This window comes from Sinohyriopsis cumingii, unplaced genomic scaffold, assembly GCF_028554795.1.
Source record: "Sinohyriopsis cumingii isolate HCF-2022 unplaced genomic scaffold, ASM2855479v2 utg001437l, whole genome shotgun sequence".
Taxonomy (NCBI): Eukaryota; Metazoa; Mollusca; class Bivalvia; order Unionida; family Unionidae; genus Sinohyriopsis; species Sinohyriopsis cumingii.
The window spans coordinates 2,061,819-2,078,490 of NW_028315999.1; the positions used below are offsets into that span (position 1 = coordinate 2,061,819).

Consider the following 16,672-nt stretch of genomic DNA (forward strand, 5'->3'; position numbering starts at 1 on the left):
GGTTCAGCTTCCAAGAGTTGCCTCCCTTATACAAGAAAAAAGAAAACGGTATCAAGTTCTGATGCATTTATGTTTTATGAGTAATGGAAGTACTTATTTCTAAGATACATTTTTAGTTTCAACCTTGAAATGTGGGCTTATATCATCAAGATGTTGGAAGAGTTCAGTAATAGAGAGATAAATGATGTGATTTTGAATCTGGTTGTCTCAGGTTGGTACCATTTAGGAGACTGTCTTATACAGTTTTGATAAAATCTTGGATATGGAATTGTATCATCAAGATTTCTGATAAGTTCAGTAATGTGCAAGATCATGAATATTAATTAGTTGATCTTGCATCTGATTAGATGAACTTGTTCAACTCAGAAGATGATGTTTCTGTTCCAGTTTTTATTAATCTTGGAATATATGCTTATCTAATCAAAATCTCACATGAGTTTATATATATTGAGATGCACAGCTATTAATGCAGTAAAAGATAGTAGGTAAGATCCATGCATATTACTGAGGTGATCTTGTATATGATTGGCTGAGATTGTTCCGTTCTGGAGTCCACATTTTTGATCCAGTTTTGATCAAACTTGCAATATGTGCTTGCCTCATAAAGTTCTTGGAAGATAATGAGAAAGATTCATGCATACTAACTGATTGGCTGAGCTTGTTACTATTTTGGAGGCCATGTTTCTAATCAGATTTAGATCATACTTGGAATATAGGCTTAAATCATTAAGATCATGGATGGTAACAATTATGAGTGAGATACACACCTGTTAGTAAGGTGATCTTGCACCTGGTTGGTTTAGCCTGTCATGATTTTGTTGATTCTATTTCTAATCCAACTTTAATCAAACTTGTTAAATAGGCTTCTATCACAAGATATCCATTAAGCTTTAAACAGGATTCTATCACAAGATATCCAATGAGCTTTAAATAGGCTTCTATCACAAGATATCCATTAAGCTTTAAATAGGCTTCTATCACAAGATATCCATTGAGGTTTAAATAGGCTTCTATCACAAGATATCCATTAAGCTTTAAATAGGCTTCTATCACAAGATATCCATTGAGCTTTAAATAGGCTTCTATCACAAGATATCCGTTGAGCTTTAAATAGGCTTCTATCACAAGATATCCACTGAGCTTTAAATAGGCTTCTATCACAAGATAACCACTGAGCTTTAAATAGGCTTCTATCACAAGATATCCACTGAGCTTTAAATAGGCTTCTATCACAAGATATCCACTGAGCTTTAAATAGGCTTCTATCACAAGATATCCATTGAGTTTTAAATAGGCTTCTATCACAAGATATCCATTGAGCTTTAAATAGGCTTCTATCACAAGATTTCCACTGAGCTTTAAATAGGCTTCTATCACAAGATATCCATTGAGCTTTAAATAGGCTTCTATCACAAGATTTCCATTGAGCTTTAAATAGGCTTCTATCACAAGATATCCATTAAGCTTTAAATAGGTTTCTATCACAAGATATCCATTGAGCTTCATTATGAGCAAGATATGTGCATGTTACTGAGGTGATCCTTCATCTGTTTGGTTAAGCTTTTTACCACTCGAGAAATATTTCAAACGGATTTTGATCGAACATGAGATAAATAGGCTAATATTGTCAATACATTGATGAGTCTCATTGTGAATGAGATCTATGCGCTATTATAAGGTGATCTTGCATCTGAATGACTGAGCATTGTAGCACTCAAGAGACCATCTAATAGGATTTTGATCAAACTTGGTAAACAGGCTTATATCATCTCTTTTGGGTATGGTGCCACTAAACACTCGTGTGATTGATAATGGAACATATTTTTTTAAGAGATCCATGCTTTATCTCAGTGTCTCCCCCCTGCTATTTACATATTTCTTGTCATATTTTGACCTTTCATCATTGAGATTTAGGATGAGCTTGATATGAGCAAAATCAAAGGATATTTATGCTGTAATTTTATATCTGATTAGCTGAGCTTGTTACAAGTCTTTAAGATTGAATTTCAACCAGATTTTGCTCAAAGTTGGTAAAAATATGCTAATCTGATCATTTTCTTAAACAGGTTTAGTAAGAAGTTATATCTGCAAATATTAATTATATGATCTTTCATCTGTTTGGTTGAGTCTGTTTCCACTCTAGATTTAGAGATTGTTTCTCATTGAAGTTTGATAAAACTTGGTAAATTGGTTAATATCATCAAGATCTTGAATGAGTTCAATCAAGAACAAGAAACGTTGCATATTAATTATGCTTTTATGTTTGGAATTTTTTTTTTTTTAGTTTATATAGTAAAAACAGGAAAAATCAACACGGAGATAGTTTATATAAGTTTATATTGTTACAAAACTACACATGCTAGCTTTGAAAAATGGTTAGGCAACTGTTATATAATCAGGTGAAGGACAGTAATTGTACAAAATAAAACCTGAATATTATTATCATTAGGAAATTTCTAACAAATTTAATTTCTAAAGGATGAAATAGCAAATTCCAGGTATGTCTACCAGTTTTCCTTTAAAATAAATGATGATGATGATAAAACTGAATTGAGATCTTATCAGTATAAATCTCCATATAAAATTAAGTCAAAAATAACAGTTTTGTTCCAAAATGAAACTGTGCAGGTCTGACAATTAGGGGCTGTAACTCTGCAAAATGACACAGAATGCTGACAATTAAATTCAGTTGCGTCCTTGGCATTGTCAAGCCACTACCAAATTTGTCGATTTGCAATAATATTTATAGAATTTTCACAAGTGGTTGGATCTAACAATGTACGAGTGTAATTGAAAAATGATGATGTGAAATGATGACAGTCAAAATTCATCAATGTCTGGTTTCAATACAATAATAATCAGTGGAGATGCTGTGTGGAAATGAAAGTATTGACAGACTGAAGGATCGATGCACAGAAATATGGAAGGAAGGACAAGTGGAGAGAATGAATTTAATATCCCTTATTTGCTATGAAAAGCTGGAAACAATACATGGGTGTTTGTAACATACTATATATATTCACTCATATAGCAAGTCCCACTGCAAATTGCACAGACCCCGATCTGCCATCACATGTGCCAGCAGATCTGAGTCTATGCAGTTCATTTAGAGTAATCAACATAGACCCTGATCAGTCTGCACATTACTTGACAGCAGATCAGGATCTCTGTTGTTTGCAGTTATATGGTAGTAAGACCTAACTTCCATGTACAGAAAAGTGAAAGTAAGGAGAGAAAAATAACAAGTACATAGATGTATATTTCATAGCATTTATTTTTTAGATATGTATCTCAATGAAGATGAATATCGTGATAAATGACATGAACACGTCACAGCATCTGACGTATAGGACCAAACAGCATCAGGAAGCCTTATTGATAGCAGTGAGTTATCATCAATCTGTGGTTAACATTACCACACACCACCGTGATGTAAACTGTCATTAATTTAACTGGAAATATTACTGAGGTACAAACTGACAGCGAATAATGCGTAATATAATTTGGTATTGAAGATAATACCATTTCATTGACAGGTTTTTAATGAACATATTGTTAAAATAACAACAATGTTAAAAGCTATGACAACTGGTGTGTGGTTCTTGTGACAGCTTTGACATTTATCAATATATATTTACAATAAAAATACAGGAATGTACATAGAAAGACAGACAGAAAGGGAAAGGATAAAGAACCAATGAAGGCATACGTATAAAACTGAAATTAAAGTTTGTACAGTCTATCTTAGGACTGCAGTTTTATGTTTTGAACAAGAAAACATGCCAATTATGTTAGAATGTTTAATTTTAACTAAGTTTTTTTGTTTTCAAAAAATGTATGTGCCATTACAGAAGAGTGTATGTGTGTGTATATATATTTATATTTCATAAGCATACGAGTTGCTGATAAGTTAGAATTGGTGGTTTTATTTTGCAGGCAATAGTCTTATACAGTTTTATCTGCAATAAAGTAATATTAATTCAAAATAATTTTGTATACTTTTGATCTGTAAATCAAATATACTTTAATTGTACTTATTTTAGCTGCCAACCTTAGTACTTTTTTTTTTAGTGCTGAAGTATATACCATAAGGAAAGGTCTACAGGTCCATACCTTTTTTTTTTACACTAAATAGTAAATAAATTGAAGAGGTATGAAAAAAAAGTTTAACAACATATATGATTCTTCATGAATAGGAATTGCTAATTATATTTTCTGTCTGACACAACAATGTTTTTAAAATTCTACTATGCTAATTTTAACAATCTAATTCAATGGGATCTTTCTGCAGCAGAGAAAATGGTCTTTGATTTACAATTTCAAACAAATGGTTAGTTTCTCTGTGTCTACATTGAACAGGTTAAAACAAATGGGCTTCATTTAAACAAACTAAAACAAAAAGACAAAAAATGGAAATTAGCTTAAAAATAAGGACTAAACTAGAAATCTCTCTAAGTACTTAAATTTCTTAAGATTAATATCGGATGGAAGCTTGTATTGTCAATAAAATGCCCTTGTCTGTATGCAAAAAAGTCCCAAGTGCCTATCGGTATTTTTCATAGTGCCAATGTGGTATAACATGTATTCTGGCCAATGCATTCAAGTCAGATGGTACGTGTGATTCTAATTTTGTGTACAAAAAAAGCAGCAAGTCTCAAAAATGTCACTAGAAAAACGTTCAAGGGTATATTTTGCCCTTCAAAATACAGGTAAAGTAACACAATAATTATGAAAATAATGAATTTTTAATTGATGATTCATCTATATTAGTAAACATGATGATTGGCTCAGCGTTCTCCTGAGCTTGTACAATAACAGCCACGTGTCATTCTCAGACTGAGCAATGATTAACAGATAATGCATAATGCACAATAATAATGAAAATAATGAATCTGATTTAAATCAACAATTCATCTATATTAGTGAACATGATGATAGGCTCAATGTTCTACTAAGCATGTAAATGAACAGTCACATGTCATTCTCTGACTAAGCACTGATTAACAGATAATGCATTGAAATGATTCATCTCGTGTGCAAATTAAGTTTACTTGTTTTTCATCCCTGAATTCACTTTTTGTGGAATTTTTATTTTTGGATGAAAAAAATTAATGTAACTAACAAACTCTCTGTGCACAAATATTTTCAGAGATACGGTCAGAGGAATTAGAGATATATATAGAGATACAGTCAGAGGAATTAGAGATAGAGATAGTCAGAGGAATTAGAAATAGAGATACAGTCAGAGGAATTAGAGATAGAGAAATTAGGGATAGAGATACAGTCGGAGGAATTAGAGATAGAGATAGATAGATACAGTCAGAGGAATTAGAGATAGAGATAGAGAATGTTTTCAATTACATAACTTGCATTGAATTATATATTTCTTGTTAAGACCTTATGCTCCAGGCTTTAACTTTTTGAAAAGTTTCCCTATTGTACAGATTAAATGCCCAGTCGATGCCCATCTTTGGTGCCATAACAACTCCACAAGAGTTTTCTCCCTTGCAATGATCCCACAGGCACTTGAGAAGCTCATCAGTTTCTAACAAAATCAAATATATAAACAATCTCCAGCAATCTGTCTTTTGGGACATACAGTTAAACCAGTTAACATTTAGCACAATTAATAGCACTTTTGGTGAAGTCTGTAAAGTTTTGACTAGGAGGAAGGTTGTGATGAATCTCCACGAATCTCTTTGGCTTCCCCCATCAATGTTGTCAACATCTGACTCAACTGATCCTCTTCTTTCTTGAGATTTGAAGATATTCTGTGCTTGCTGCTGCTAGTTTCTGAAAGTCGAACAGTATGGAAATATTGTCATCATTTGCATATAACATGAGTTGTGCATTATGATGCTTGAAGTAACCTTAACACAAATGTTCCATGACTGTTAATAGTGACAACACCGGTGCTAATGATGACACTAAAGCCATTTAAAATGTCATACCTGTATCTTTTCTGCTTAACCTGACAAAACTAAATTTCAACATTAACCTAATTTTTTAACTGAAATGTCTTTTAAAGATTTTATATTGGTATGACTACACTTTGAAATTTAGACCAGCACACACACACACACACACACACACACACATATGTGTATGCCATGTATGCTCACTTATAAATCATGACTAACTGCAAACCACAGAGACCCTTAAATGCCACTGCATAGTACACCAGAATATCAGGGTTTATATTATTTGTTTTACAGATAGCTTCTTACACACTGCATAGACCCAGATCTACCAGCACAGTATCTGACAGCAAATCTGGGTCTATGTATTTTATAGTCCTATCCAATTTGTACACAAATACATAGGGTAACAAGTGATCCCTTTATGTTTAGCTTGCCTTTTATTTAGTTTGAAAACTAAAAATATTTAAAATCAACTTTACATCAACATAATCTCTATGTATGCAGGACAGACAATGATCATGAAGTCAGAGAACACATTTTAGTGTTTTGAACATAATTTCATAACAATTCACACACATTATCAAAACATTTAGACTCCAAACAGAATATTGTTATAAAACAAATATTTTAGTTCTTTATGCAAGATTATATAGTTGGTATATTTTTCTTTTGAATCATTACAGCATGGAGAGTCCTCTTAATCTAAGAAAAAGTTAATAAGAAAGCCACTTAGAACAATTATTGATCAAGAAATTGTTATAATGTAAATCGTGCTATCCGACATCTCACAAAATGGAACATAAGCGCATTTTTAAACATGCATTAATATAACTGGGTAATAATTTGAAAAAATGGAACCTTTTGCTCTCAATTAGAACTGAATTTATTCTGCATATTAGTTCAATGGCTGTACATGCTGGGTAATTATTCAGATGCTGATCACCATTAATTCACTAAAACTGATGACTAGGATGTTCTACGATCAAACTGCAAAGAATAAATTTAATTTTTTCCAAGAGAAGAGAACAAAACATCCATGATCCCTCTCTCAGGGATTAATGAAGTTAATTTAGTTGTCACAAAAATGTGTGCCAACCAGATGTTAATTAAGGATCAGACAATTAGAGTTCTAGAGTCTAAGCATGAAATACTGCATATTGTCAAATATTATTTTTGTTGTTCATTATCATAGAGCATTTACTTTTGTAGATAAATGTAATTTAGCTGTATATTAGCAATGTTTTAGTGCAATAATTGGCAGTTAATAAACTTCTGGGTATATAAATTTACATAAAGATGCTTTAGTTTGTCAAATTATGAACAATGCAAACCACAGAAGAAATCCACTACACTATCTTATCAACTGTGGCCTGTGGCTTCCTGCATTAGGATTTCCTAATTTATCATCATTATGAATAAACCAGTTTAATCATCACTGCAAGCATGATAAAACTTTCCCTGCTATCTGAAGGAGTGAATCAAAGATTTTCTCCCACAACCAGTCACTTATCAGTCAAAATATTTGTTGGTGCACAAATTTGCTACACTGAGTTACTGACTTATTTTTCTTTATGTGAACTCATGAAAACGAGAGAATCTTATTGCAGGCAGCCATGGGTAAAAATAATCCTAAAAGTTGTTGCCCTTGCATTGATGGTCAAATCAACTAGGGATGATGGTGGGGGTAACTGACTGATGGGGAACTTTATCTCATTTGTTCAATTTTTATTAACAAACAATAAACTTCTTCATTTATCAATCAGAAGGTTATGTTCACTGATACTGTTTTCCCTATGTAGCATTGTACCATTGTACCCAGCACTGTACCAATGTACCTAGCACTGTACCATTGTACCTAGCACTGTACCATTGTACCTAGCATTGCAGCATTGTACCAGTGGTTAAGAAACAAAATTTGCCTTCCAAACAAAGTTTCACTGTACCATTGTACCTAGCACTGTACCATTGTACCCAGCACTGTACCATTGTACTTAGCACTGTACCATTGTACCAGTGGTTAAGAAACAAAATTTGTCTTCCAAACAAAGTTTCACTGTATACAACTACAGTAAACTTAGCTACAATGTTTTCACTTGTACTATTTTTATCTACAATGTTTCCAGTAAAATGTCTTTCTCAGAAAATGTATTGAGCTTTCTGGAAAGGATGAATTTCTTTTTAAAATGTTGCAACTTCTGTGGGCTCTTTTTATACTTTACATTACATTTTAACAAATTCTCCAAGACTGTCGAGCAAGAAAATAAAACAAATACATCACATACCTGCCAACCTCTCAAACAGTGATTTTTTTAACCTCAGAAAGTGTGGGGGTGGGTGGGGTATAATCAAACCCACAAAAAAGATGTCATACAATTCAGAACAATTTATCAAGACCTATAAGCCTAAAAAACAAAACAAAACTGGAAATTCAAATCTTAATGAAAATATTATTTCTTTCTATGAACCATTTAACACTTTTTATGAAAATAGGTGGTCGATTTGAAATGAACATTCAATCCTTGGAAGATTTTCTTTCAAACCCGGATATTTATTTTCTTTTATCTAAGATAACATATTCTAACTAATATAATGGATTTAATTAGTTCTTTTTTTTCTTCAAATCAGAACAAGAATTTTTCACAAGCTATTTTGAGGACTGAATTTTTTTCCAAGACATCCCAGTACTGCCCAATTGCCCTCAGGTCAAATGATTTGTCCCAAAACAGACAAATATCATCAAGACACACACATATGTACACACATACTAACCACCCACAATCAACCACATAGACAGTAAATACTGTCTTGACTAGAAGCAGTTCTTACTAATCTCACTAGAGTTCTTCTAATGCACTGACCAGAAACAGGATGGTATTGCTGTTCAAACTTGCCTGAAACTTATTAGATATTTCTCTGACCTCAATACATGTACATTGGCCTCAAGAGCTATGTTTAAACATGTTAGTAACTTTTGAGACTTAGCTCAGCATTCATGCATGGACCCGATGCTTGGTGCTGTTACTATATCAACAGATGTCATATACACCAGGATTGACTAATCTCAATACAGCGTTTGCAGTATGTGCAAAGAATAATATTTTTACATTGCTGCTGTGCTTCATAAAATCAAACTCCATCAAGTACGAGTTCCAAAATTCAGCTCACTTGGCAGATGGCTCATCCTACCCTGATTCCAAGTTACTGCAGGAGGATTTGAACATTTTCACTTTGAAACTTATACACACAACAACTACCGTTAAATCTGATTTTAAAAAATCAGTGCTGCTGATCATGAACTTCCCAGTAATCTTTAACAAAGCTGGCTTATACATTATTATTCAAGGCAAGAAAGAGTAATAACATTTATTTCATAAACTTTGAAATGAATTGGTTTGTTCAATTTTGTGTACTTTACTTATGCAAATTAGCCTAATGGGTCCTCTTATTAAGAATTCAGAACACAACATCACCATAGCTCTTTTCAGCCAATCAAATAATCTGTGCAAGGGTGATTGTTTATTTCCGAATTAGTTTAAACCACCATTATGACAATCGTAAAACTGCAAAGAGGTGATAATTTTCCATAAGAATTAACCATGACTGTTTATGCAGGTTACAGGCATATATTGTTGTTTCAAGAAAGGTATCTCGCTTTTTGGGGGCTTCAATGAACGAAAATTGTTTTCTGAAACAATACCATGTCAGGGGGCTGGAGGTTAAAAAAAAGTGTTTTTCAAATCATATGTCACATATTGGCAGGTGTGACAATCAACCCGATTCTCATAATAAAAATCATAATTTTCCCATTTAGATGAACTTATGCATCAGTCCTCATTATAATGTCTTCCAAGTTTCAATTCAGTCTATTTATAGGTAGAGATGACCATACAAATTTCTAACAATGGTACTTAGTTAAAACAAGGTTTAAAAAGGGGTATCCATGGTGACATTTGCCGGTCGTATACATAATGTGTAACAAGTTGCAGGTTGATTGCAGGCTGATCTATATTAAGCTATATAACAAGCTTCCACAAAGGATTTTTTTAAGGCAGGCAAAATACAATGCACTCAGCCATATTTATGGCATGGGAAACAAAACAGTTTTAATGAATTTATACGACTCATGATCCACAATTTCATACTTTTATAGCTTAAATAAAAAACTTACCTAAAGGGGTTTCATCATAGATTGAACTTTTCCGTATATGAATGCCCTTGCGTCTGTGGGGAGAAGCCTCTGCAATATCCATCATATAATCACAGGCCTGCTTCCATAACGCTGAAATACATAAATATTGATATTAACAAATTAAGATCAGTGATTTTAATTTTCTTTATTTCATGCATTTTAAGAAAAAAAGAGTAAATAAGTTGACAACTTTTGTCCTTAAATGAAGAGCAACACTCACCTGAAGCAATATTTCACATAATTTCCATTAACAGCTTCTTGCTAATATTTTTTTCACAAGTATAAGTGGTTTACTGTTTTCTTAATATTGAAATATTTAAAATACTTTAAAAACATTGAAACAAATTCAAAAATTGTTGACAATATTTGAAATATGACATCATGAATCTTAATGGTGAAATGATACAGCCGTGTCACATATTGATACGATTCACAATACACAGCCGATGATACATTATTGATACACATATTAACCTGATGGTCTTTCCATCTTTAAAAGGTCTGTCAATGATAGGTGGTGCCCTTGTATGTGATTACTGTCTGTATTTCCAGTATGCAGATTACAGACATATTCTTAGCACAATTTATATGCCATTCTCATCCATGACAACAAAAATATTTTCAAACAGACTACTAGCTGTCAGTGATTTATATTCAACATTTCACACCATATACAGCCACTCAATCTGATCAGATGCATAACTCACTGTAGCCACCAGTATCTTTACTTCTTAATTTCATTTTTTTTTTCATTTATATTTACTCACCGCTCCGGTGGCCTAGTGGTTAGAGTGTCTGCCTCAGATGCAGGCAGTCTTGGGTGCAATCCCCAGCCGAGTCATACCCAAGACATACAAAAATGGTACTAACAGCTGCCTCGTTAGGCACTCAGCATTAAGAGGTTAGTGTTAGGACTGGTTGACCTGGTGTCAAGATAATGTGACTGGGTGGGACATCATGCTACATGTCTGCATCATGATGTCCCAGTGCTAGACATCACTATAAACTGCCACACTACAGTGTCAGCGAATTCCAAAGACAATGGCTCTGACCCTACACTCAAACATAAATGTCCAAATATCAAAACTGGGGTGGCAAGGGTAGGAAAACTGACTACCTCATGCCAAACAAGCTGTTGCAATAAAATAATTACCATGGAATTGGTGGGGTGGGGTGGAGCAAATATTACAAACCACATCACTTGGTATTAATTTGTTGGGGGCAAACGAGTGTATTCATGTCCTATTCATTTCAAGTAACGAAAATGGCCGCATGTGCCTGCAACAGCTGTCTCAGACAATTTCTCAGTTTAAAGAATAACAAGGCAAATGACTAATAAATTTATGACTGCAAAGATTAAAATAACTTGCATATGGTAAGTATTGTTTTGTATCAATATATCAATGAATTGTTTCACCCCAATGAATCCTGACAATGACTGAAAATAAGTTTCTAATATATACCCAAATGTCACATACAACGTGAGTGGCCTAATATCAAAACTACATATACTTTTGTATAAGTTGGGTTCAACTGCACATTGCTTAGACACAGATCTGCCAGAACATGATGCAGTTTGTGAATAGTATCCAGTAGAACAATCAAAGACGTTATCTGCCAGTAAATTATGCGGTTTGTGAGAAGTAATCAGTAAACAGACCCTGATCTGCGAGTACATTATGCGGTTTGTGAGAAGTAATCAGAAGAACACAGACCCTGATCTGTGAGTACATTATGCAGTTTGTGAGAAGTAATCAGTAGAACACAGACCCTGATCTGTGAGTACATTATGCAGTTTGTGAGAAGTAATCAGTAGAACACAGACCCTGATCTGTGAGTACATTATGCAGTTTGTGATAAGTAATCAGTAGAACACAGACCCTGATCTGTGAGTACATTATGCAGTTTGTGAGAAGTAATCAGTAGAACACAGACCCTGATCTGTGAGTACATTATGCCGTTTGTGAGAAGTAATCAGTAGAACAAACACAGACATACATGCCAACGCCTGGTGAGGTAAAAGTGTAATCCACATATAACATGATAAAAATTCAATGAGCATATGTACAAAATGATTTATTTATCCCTTTGGACTTTTAACATCAATTACTGTTTCAAGTTTTCGTATATAACACTTAGAGCTTTAAAAGCAACAGACTCATATTACATTTCAAAACACTGTGTACCAGCTAAGACTATGAATGTTTTGCATACCAGTAGAGCACTAAGTGCTGGGTTACAGAGCCTGGAACTGAATTCAGTTCTATTTTTGTTAACAATACTGAACAATCTCTCACAGTCAGCATTAGAATAGTAAAGAACCAATATTCCTTTCATAACCGGACAAAGAAGAGGAAATTTATATCTTACAGTTATTGGGTCTTTCAGCTGGGAAATAGAATGAAAAAAATCAACTCTGTCCGCATGAAGTACATTGTCAGGTAGATGCCAGGGCACTAAATCAAAATTCAACAGCTCTGTGAAACACTTAGGTATACCATCACAAAGAAATCACAATCAAACATTACAAGCATTTCTGTGATGCAGAGATATGGGTGATCAAGCTGCGTACTGCCTTCACTGAGTTTTAACAGACCTGAAAATCTCAATCTGACATGTGTAATTGTTGCAGAATAATTCGAGGTTAAAAATAAGAATGATTCTGCCAACATTGCTTTGTTCTTGAGGGTTTTAATGGTACTTTATTGGCTATATCATGCCGATGAAATGGGAGTGATATGACTTTCCCAAGTACACCAATACAGCAAACCCAGGCAAGCTTGGGCAGGTATCAAACCCAAAACCCAAATTTCCACATATTCAGCAATGTGACTGTCAGCAGCAGCTGTACCACTGACATATCAAGGTGTTCTTAGTGACAAAGAGCTACCATAAATGGCTTCTTCCAGAATATGAGGGAGATAATCTTGTATGAGGATTTTCCAACATTATTGATAATTATACCATTTCAAAATTAATTTTACTACCTGAACAAAAGCAAAAAGCACAGCCAATAAACACAAATTGATACAAATTAACAATAATTCATAGTCTCAAAACTGCCAGCACTAATTACCCTGATCCAAGAAATGCTGTTGGACGCCATCCTACCATGTGCTTTCAATTCCCTATCATAATACACCAATTATTACCTTGATCCAATAAATGCTGTTGGAAGCCATCCCACCAAGTACTGAGCTCTTCTTTAGTATCTGCCGCTAATGTATACTCTGAGGTATGGCGTGATTGAACTGTCTTTACGTGGAATGTCTGTGACCTTTTACAGGTCCTGGGGTCAGCATCGCTGATCTGAGTATTCTGCAACAGATGAAAAAATGCACACTAAAAATCTCACTATATATATATAAACAAACAAAAATTAAAAGAATACAGGATTTTTAAAAACTGAAACCTGTATAAGAAGTATAAACATTTTTAATTTTTCTATTGGTTCAAATGAAAAAAATCGGCACAGCACACTGAGTAGCCAAACATATACTTATCTGTTAAAAAAAAAAAATATGTCACAAGATTTGTGGCATCAATGCATAGCATTCATTATATTATATGCAGTAATTACAGCTACCTGGAAAAGAAAAATTAAGAAATAATGACTTGAAAAGAGGTATCCATTTCAATATACAAATACCCATTTTTAATGTAGCAATTTTAAATATCATATCCATATAAACCGGGTCCAAATGCAAACTACATAGACTGATCTGCCATCACATAATGCAAACTACATAGACTGATCTGCCATCACATAATGCAAACTACATAGACTGATCTGTCATCACATAATGCAAACTACATAGACTGATCTGCCATCACATAATGCAAACTACATAGACTGATCTGTCATCACATAATGCAAAGTACATAGACTGATTAGCCATCACATAATGCAAACTACATAGACTGATTTGCCATCACATAATGCAAACTACATAGACTGATTTGCCATCTCATAATGCAAACTACATAGACTGATTTGCCATAATGCAAACTACACAGACTGATTTGCCATCAAATAATGCAAACTACATAGACTGATTTGCTATCAAATAATGCAAACTACATAGACTGATTCGCCATCACATAATGCAAACTACATAGACTGATTTGCCATCTCATAATGCAAACTACATAGACTGATTTGCCATCACATAATGCAAACTACATAGACTGATTTGCCATCAAATAATGCAAGTGCAATTCAGTGTCTATACTGTTTCTTTTACTTATTTTTCCTAACAATCTGCACAGACCAGTTGAGGATGTGACATCTTTTGATGGCATCATACAGTCTCAGCACTAATGTGCCAATAAAAACACTACTGTGACATCATATGTAGTAGGGTAAAAATGTGTGTGTGTGTGTGTGTGTGTTTGTGCATGTAACTACTAAGCTGTTCCCTTGGGCAATGCACTTGACATAATTGCCTCTGCAATAGATAACCTACCTGTGTCATTGTGCTACAAATTGTGTGTGTGTGTGTGATTTGGCTTTTTAATGTAGCTTTAACAATTTTTCAGTTTATAGTGATGTCTAGCACTGGGGCATCATGCCTGTGACAAGGCAGGTATGACATTTCTGTCAATCAAAGGCATTACTTTTATATAGTAAATAGGTAGATGTGACAGCGTTGTCAATCAATGGTCTCACATTTGTGAATGGAATAGTAAATGGCAATGTATGACAGGGCTGTCAATCAAAGGTCTCATGTCTGTAAATGGAATAGTAAATGACAATGTATGACAGTGCTGTCATCCAAGGTCTTACCTGGTGGCAAGAATGATAAGTAGGTAGGTATGACAGTGTCGTCAATCAAAGGCCTTACCTTTGTGACTAGAATAGTAAGCAGGTAGGTATCAAAGTGCTGTCAATCAAACACCTTACTTTTATGGCTTGAATGGGAAGTAGATACGCATGATTGTCTTACCTTTGTGACTGGAATAATAAGAAGCGGCTCAGTGACTTCAACATCTGCTGGGGAAGACCAGCATGCTAGCTGCAGGTTTTTCAAGACACACCAGTAGCGTCTCCATTTTGACAAATCATCATCTTCCTGCAGGTTCAGGAAGCCTGTTACAGCCGACTGGACTAGACAATAAGGTAAAGCTGCAAGGCGGCAGCAGTAATGCCCGAAAAGCGGAAGCTCTGGACTTGTGCCATCTATCAGGAATAAATAATAAAGGAACAGTGAAAGATAACAAAACAAACAGGTTTCATACCAGTCAAAACATACTCAACATTGTTATGTATATGAAAATGAATTTCAACAAATTTGTGTTTGTATAGCAACAATACCCCAACACAGAGGCTGAATACCAAAAAAACTAACCTAAATACAAAAGCTAACCAAGTTGTGATATACTGATAGATGGTTAGACAAACCTCCAAGGGTAACACTGAACGCCCATACAACATACAAGCTGTAAAGTATTGGTACTCTTCCTGCCTGCTCTCAAATTCATTCAAAACAACGTGTAGTCATATAAAAATTTATCATACCCATGAAGTCTACATAAAATGCATTAATAAATATTATATTTACTGAGGGGTTCCATATTTTGGTGACAATATCATATTTTCATGAGTAATTTTGCAATTTAAAGACTTTTACAATCTCTTCAATAATCTCTGTTATTGATGATCACTTACCTGCAGATGTTTCAAGTGTAAGGTCAAAAGTTCTAACTGAGTCATCCACATCCTTGAGTTGAAGGTTTCCCCTAGCAACAAGTTCAAATTTGGGTCCCCTGAAAAATCAATGAGAAAGGTGTCAATTTCTAATTAGTTTATCTGCAAATGTGATGCTTATCTGCTGTCAGCAAGCTTAAAAAGGGGTGTTTTCAAACCAACCAATTCATTATGTTTAGGTGTGAGACCAGATGAAGCTATCAAACCAATCATGCATGCAACTGACAAATCACATGACCATTCTGAGGTCTTTTCACCACCACAGCCAATGAAAAAATGACAACTGTAAGGTCTGTTCTCTGCCATGGACAGTGAAAAAATTGCACAGCTCAGATAATCCTGATTTATACATGACTTTCCTGGTCAGCCAGGAGTCGGGTGAGTTACCTGACATTTACTACCAAACTGCTTTTTTTTAAAAAACAACTGTATCCCCATTGGGGGAAGTCAACCAAACATCCCACCTACTTTGGCAACTCACCCGTCCAACTTTAAATCTAAGGAAAGCCTGTTTATACCTTAACAATTACTCATGACAATTAGTTTTACGTATTTAATCATTTCAATAGAAACAGTTCAAAAATTATCACATTTAACAATGATCTGTCTGAAGACTTAATTTAAAAGAAAAAATGTATTCTCATGATCAGATCAACTGAAAACGTTATTAAAATATACATTCATTCACATTATCTTAAATAAATTGACTCATGATTCCAGCATGTATTAAGTGTCCATTATATCACCTTGAAAGACAAGACCATATCATTAAGGACAAAAAGAATGAGGCAGGAAACACTACACTGTGATACAATGTTACAACGGTTAACTACTGTAATTTAATGTTCTATTTGA

The 16,672-nt window shown here is 34.1% G+C and overlaps 1 protein-coding gene across 6 annotated transcripts in view; it reads right to left on the reverse strand.

Moving 5' to 3' along the window:
- Positions 1-3,256: 3,256 nt before the first annotated feature.
- Positions 3,257-16,672, reverse strand: part of LOC149772505 (rhotekin-like) — a 75,291-nt gene continuing 61,875 nt past the window's right edge. For all 6 annotated transcript variants that reach the window (XM_089947717.1, XM_089947722.1, XM_089947721.1 and 3 more), the window contains 5 exons: positions 15,779-15,876; positions 15,057-15,289; positions 13,263-13,428; positions 10,090-10,200; positions 3,257-5,793 (listed from right to left, as the gene is read on the reverse strand). In XM_089947717.1, coding sequence (XP_089803843.1) covers positions 5,663-5,793; positions 10,090-10,200; positions 13,263-13,428; positions 15,057-15,289; positions 15,779-15,876 — 739 coding nt within the window. In that variant the 3' untranslated portion in view covers positions 3,257-5,662. The remainder of the gene's footprint in view (positions 5,794-10,089; positions 10,201-13,262; positions 13,429-15,056; positions 15,290-15,778; positions 15,877-16,672) is intronic.